The sequence below is a fragment of the Podarcis raffonei genome, chromosome 15, assembly GCF_027172205.1.
Source record: "Podarcis raffonei isolate rPodRaf1 chromosome 15, rPodRaf1.pri, whole genome shotgun sequence".
Taxonomy (NCBI): Eukaryota; Metazoa; Chordata; class Lepidosauria; order Squamata; family Lacertidae; genus Podarcis; species Podarcis raffonei.
Window position 1 is genome coordinate 18,242,847 of NC_070616.1, and position 6,000 is coordinate 18,248,846.

Genomic DNA, 6,000 nt, shown 5'->3' on the forward strand with positions numbered 1-6,000 from the left:
AGGAGAGAAGAGAAGAGCCTTCACCTTCAAGAATGACTCCAAGAGGCTTTTCCTGGCTTCTACTTTATCCGTGTCCATGTTACCAAAAGGAAGGTCGGGAAAGATCTTCTTTGGACCTTTAATATCTGGAGGTTAGAAAAAAACAAAGAAGGGGAAAAAACACCTTATTGCAATGCATCATTAATCCTATTAGCTTATTTGTTGCATTTATTTATTTATTTAAATATTTATGTGCCGCTTTTCCAAGGAAAAGCAATTCACAACAACAAAAACGCCACTGAAGATTTTAAAGAACGTAACTCAAACACAACAGAGGAACAACCAGGGGAAAAAAACCCGATATCAAAATAAGTTTTATCAAGCCAAGGCCTTACAGCTCTGATTACTAATAGTAAAGATAAATAAAGAAGCTGGTTATTTTCTTTGGGGGGGGGGGCGAACAGTGAGGAGAGGAAGAGAGGTGTGGCAGGCAACTGGTATGTGTGAGTTTTGCGGGCGAGAGTTCAAATTCCATCTTTGGTGGTTAATTAACATTATCCATCACTCTCAGTCCGTGACATGAGATTTTGCAGAAGTGCAGAATTTATTTTCTCCATTTGAACTTGTATCCTGCCACATTTCAACACCTTGGGTGGATAACATGATGCTAATTGTACTACTTTATCCCTTGTTACCATGAGACAGCTTGATTGTTATTTTTAGGTGCTATACCGCCTTCTGGAAGATACACTGAATCAGGCTCTGGAGAGTCTCCAGGAGAAGAGAATTGCAAAAGATTATTGAGCTAGATGGACTCAGCATAGGACAGTTTACTAAGTAAAAGCACGGTCAGCAATAACACTTTGTGCATGCCTTTCGAGTACCAGATTGGTACAGGAGTGGGGTACCAATCCCTGCTGGTCCTAAAGCACAAAGCAGAAATAAGAATGTTTCAGTGACCAGAAGAAAAGGTTGGTGGGTCTTCATTAGGAGCTTGGGAGTCATTTTGGACACACAGCTGTCCATGGAGGTGCAGGTCAAGGCCGCAATGTTATATGCACTCAATTGAAATTAAATAGGAGACTTGCCTAGGGCCACCCTATGAAAGAGCTCCTGCAGAAAGCAAGACTCAGCACTAACTTTTAATGAACTTCCGCAGGTCTGGCTTCTCCTCCAGCCTCGTTTGCAGGTTCAAGAACTCTCGATATCTCCGGTTCACGGTGTGGTAAGCTACCTGCTGGAGGCCGCTGGCATTTTCACTGTCCAAAGTCGTCTCATACTGTGGGGGGAAAGAGAAGACCACACGTCATCAAAGGAAACCACATGTAGCCAGAGACTAGGTGAAAGAATTTTCATGCCACTGGATACTTTCTACATGAAAACACAGGAGACATGAGGGTCCAGAAGGAAAGCAGGGGTGGCGAGCTGGATCCAGACAACTGAATCTGTATTCCCAACTCCCCATAAGTGTTAGAAACTCAAATATGTAAGCTAGACCCCAAATGGCTCCTTAGAGGGGCAGCGAAGAACGCTATAATTAATTGTTGCAGCTTGTCTTCACTTACCCCACCCCACTGCCCTGCTCAGAGTTATGAATGGTCTGTGTCACCGTTGAGAAAAAAGAGGTAGGAAGAGGCCTACCAATGTCCCTGGATAAAGCAACTTTTCCTCTTTCAGCTCTCTCCAATCTTGGTTCCCCATATGTTCTTGGACTACAACCTCTACCATTCCCAGGCGGCATGGACAATGGGAGCTATGAGCCCAACAACATCAGGGAACCCAAGGCCTGCTCTAGAGAACTGACCTTTCAAGACTTACAAAAACATTAGAAAAATGCTTGTGCATCAGATTCCGCTTACTGACTCAGTGGGACAGCTCAGTCAGTACACCATGAGGCCCTTAATCTCAAGGTTGTGGGTTCCACACCCCCAGGCTGGCCCAAAGATTCCTGCATTGCAGAGGGTTGGACTAGAGGACCCTCGTGGTTCCCTTCCAACTCTTAGGATTTTACGATACCCAGAAGAGAGGAGCGACTGAGTTACCTTCACAGTATACAAGGTGTAGGGGTGGAATCCTGTCCCGCTGTGCTCTCGGGTAGTGATGGTGCCAGTTATGCGCAGGTTTTGGATGACAACAGGCCCATCGGGGCTGCTGAGCGGCTCAAAGCTGAAGGTGCCCAAGGGGGCGGTGGGGGACGAAGACAGCAGCCCCGGCAGCTGGGCAAGGTCTTGAGGGCTGTGGGCCAGGCTTTCGGAAGCCACCAGCTCCTTGTCCAGGTAGGACGGCCGCCTGAGGAAGGTCTTCTCCGAGTCCTCCAAAAGAGCCGTCAGTGAAGCCAAGGTCTCCTCCTTCTCCTCGGCAGCCTCGATCTGGATGTCAGGGCAGGGGCTCAAGGAGGGGATTCGGGGCCTCATTTCAGAGCTGGACCCAGCAGCATACTCCGAGTACCTGCCCTTGGCGTTCAGGCCATCCTCCTGAAACAAGCTCTCAGGTCCCTCCAGGGCGGCGAGGGACTCCACAAGGAATTCCTCCCGGGCCATGAGCCCTGCAGAGTCCTTTCCTACTTCGGACACGGGAGACTCAACTTCCAGGTCTTCGCAGGGGAAGAAGGACTCCAGGGTATCAGGCTGGAGGCAGGGCACGGAAGAGGTGCTAACTCTCCTACTATCCAAGTCAGCACTCAGCTCTCTGCTGAACGGCTCCCTCCACTCCAAGCCGTCAAGCGCATCTCCGATCGACGGCTCGGAATTCCCCGGGGAAACTGCCCTGTTCTCCGGGGTGGCTTCCGACAGAAAGGCCAGCTGCAATGAACTGGGTACCGCAGGCTGGCATGAAGAAAGGGCTGGCGCCGTCTCTGGCTTCTCATTCCCTCCAGCGGCTTTGATCTTGGAGAAAATCCCAATCAGCAGCAGGTTGAGCCAGTCTGGGTCCGCCATTTTGTTGATCATGGGCAGCAGCACGTTGCAAGTCACCAACTCCACCACCACAAAGCGCCCAGTCCTGGTCTCCAGGTGCGGCTCAGGCACCAGAACACGCAGGAGCAAGTCCACGATGCGCCGAGCATAATCCACCTCGCTGGCGGGGCTCTGGACAGCCACGTGGGGGTCTGACAGTTCTGAGTATGCTCGCCATAGGTGATCAGCCCTCTGGGCAGGGACTCCAGAGCTCTGCTCCATCTCCGCTTTCTCCCGGGCTTTCTTGTAAGTCTGAAGGTGGCAACCTCCAAGCAGGAGCAGCTTCTCGGTCAGAGCCTGTTTGTCTATCAAGGACATTCGCCTCTTGAGCTCCACAGCCAGGCCCATCATGGCCTTTTTTACCTCGTCCTCGAAGCCCCGCTCGCTGCTCACCGACCGATACCAGGAGGACACGAAATCCCGAACGATCTTCCCTATCATGCCCTCGATCTCCTTGTCCAGCTGCTGCTCCGCGTCGGGATTTGGAGGGCTGCTCTCTAGGAGCAGGAACCTCTCCAGGTGGACTCTGCTGCTGGTCCCAATCACCGCCTGGGAGCCCAGCCAACCACCCAGCACCGCCAGCAGCCCCGAGAGGATGCAAAGCAACCAGACGTTGACCAGCAAGTGGACGACCAGCAGCCATCCCAGCACAGCCCCCACGGCTAGCAGCTTCCGGCTGCCCGTCATGTCACCCAAGCCAGCACCCGGATCGCGGATCCTTAGCATTTTCTGTCTCCCCCCCCAACTTCTTCCTATTTAATAAAATAGCATGGCTCTCTCTTGGCTAGCGAAGGTTTGGATTGAAATAGGCATGCTTATTATTTTCAACATTAGTGCTCACATATTTATGGCAGCGTGGATGCTGCGATTGCCAGAGCAAAGGCTTATTAGTTCAGCCACTTCTTTACAGTTAATAAAGCATTGCTATCAAAGAAAGCTCACCCAAGCTGGATTTAAAGAAGCATTTCTTTCGATTATTATTATTGTTATATTCGCTAATAGATTTAAAGCAGCAGGGAGCCTGCAAGTACCATCTGGCTTCAGAGCAAAGCCTTATTTAAGCTGCCTGGAAAGGCTGACAAGACAAAGCGGAGCACGGGGGAAAGTTGCAAGGCAAAGAAAAAGGACAAGAAGAAGAAGCACGCAAGCTGCAAATGCAAAGCGTCCTCTCCCGCGCTCGGTATTTGCGAGGTAGCAAACGGCTCTCATAGAAATAACTCCCCGAACTTCTTCCCCTCTTGAAGCAACCCCGGGGAAGGTGGCGATGGGAGGGCTGCTGGTTTTCGCGAAGACCGACGAGGCTGCCTTCCTGCGCAGCTAGACGTTCAACGCCGCCTCTCTCTCTCCCCGCTTCGCTTTGCAGCGCGCAGAGCCTGTCCCTGGCGCGCGGCAGGTCAGTCCCGGGGGCTCCCCAAAGCGCGCGCCCAGCTTCTCGCCGCGCCGGCCCGCCCGGGTCAAGGCGATGCAGGGAGGGCGGCGCAGGAAGGCTCCGAGTCCCGGCCGGGCTTCCGGGCGCTTCCTGGGTCTCGCTGCTAAAGAGGCGTCCGGACAGCGAGGCGGAGCGGCAGAGCCACGGCGGAGGCGGCAGCAGTGCCATCTGGCGACCGACGCCCGACGCTGGGAAGGTCCGCTCCAAACCATACACATTTTTCATTCAAATACACGTGTGTGTGTGTGTGTGTGTGTGTGTGTGTGTGTGTGTTTGTTTATCCATATATATAGATGGTTTGGAGGGGACCTGTCCTTCGGCTTAAAATAGAATAGAAGAATTGTGTGTGAGAGAGAGAGAGTTGTAAAATTGTATATATATAATATGCATTTGATTTCATATCGGTAAGATGTAAAGAAAGAGCCTGCAAAAGTAGTCAGGCTCATCTCCTTGTTAAGTTAGTGTCTCCAGTCAAAGGTATGTTAAGCATCTTTTTGCAAGACTAAAGAGTGCAGGAGGTGACGGATTGCCCCAGAAAGTACTAGCTGCAGCCAGCTAACTTAGGCAAAAGGGGGCAGGTTTTATGCCCTCCCTTGACTGGAGGTGCGTGTAAATATGAGTGTAAAAGAGCAATAGAACAGGGGTCCTCTTAGCTGGGGCTGGGAAGAGGCAAAGAAGCTTCGCTTGTAAGGTAAGGTAAAAGGTAAAGGACCCCTGGATGGTTAAGTCCAGTCAAAGGCGACTATGGGGTTGCGGCACTTATCTTGCTTTTCAAGCCGAGGGAACCGGCGTTTGTCCACAGACAGCTTTCCGGGTCACGTGGACAGCTAAACGGCTAGAATTGTAGAGGGTCATCTAATTCACCCCTGCAGTGCAGGAATCTTTCACCCCCAGGTGGGGCTCTAACCCGCGACCCTGAGATTAAGAATCTCATGCTCTACAGAGTGAGCTATCCCAGCTGGGATATGTGTGTAGGCAGGTGCTCCCCCCCCCAATCATGTAAATAAAAATACTTAACTAACTGACCAATTGTGTTGCAGATAACTCGGTTCTGCCTCCCCCTCAACATAATGCCTGCCCGCCCCCATAAATCCTGGCCTCATCCATGCATATATCACACTTTTTCCCTTGACAGACTCAATGCAGCTCACATATAAGATAGAAACTTCTAAAAACATTGAGGGGTGTGTGTGTGTGTGTGTGTGTGTGTGTGTAACTTTAAAAAACAATAGGAATTAAAGCAATGGGAGTGAGTGGGTGGGTGGGTGCGATCTATTAAAACACAGAGATCATTACAATAAAAGCACCCACCTTTTACTGATTTGTTAACAAAGGAACAAAACGTGCAAACATAACAAAGAATAACAAAGAATTAAAAAATTAAACCATACAGCATCACATCCTGGAAGTATTTTATTGATTTGCTAACATCAACAATAAAGTGCAGACGTAACAAAAGAAAGGAAACAATTAATAAATATGTAAAAAAGTGTAACAGCCTGGACGGACAAAAGTACAAAGATACAGCACAGCTACAGAGGGATAATATAGTATTAATTCATACAAAGGTTCCCTTTACAAATAATAAAGACTTTTTTAAAAAAGTATTCTCCAATCAATGAGTCCCATCATCAGTAC

General features: G+C 49.8%; 1 protein-coding gene across 1 annotated transcript in view; it reads right to left on the bottom strand.

The window, feature by feature from the left end:
- SNX19 (sorting nexin 19) overlaps positions 1-4,455 on the bottom strand; it is a 44,493-nt gene extending 40,038 nt beyond the window's left edge. Inside the window, exons 1-3 of the mRNA XM_053366638.1 lie at positions 2,022-4,455; positions 1,120-1,258; positions 25-125 (exon numbers count right to left, since the gene is read on the bottom strand). Of these exons, the coding sequence (XP_053222613.1) occupies positions 25-125; positions 1,120-1,258; positions 2,022-3,659 (1,878 nt within the window). The 5' untranslated portion in view covers positions 3,660-4,455. The remainder of the gene's footprint in view (positions 1-24; positions 126-1,119; positions 1,259-2,021) is intronic.
- Between the last annotated feature and the right edge of the window lie 1,545 nt (positions 4,456-6,000).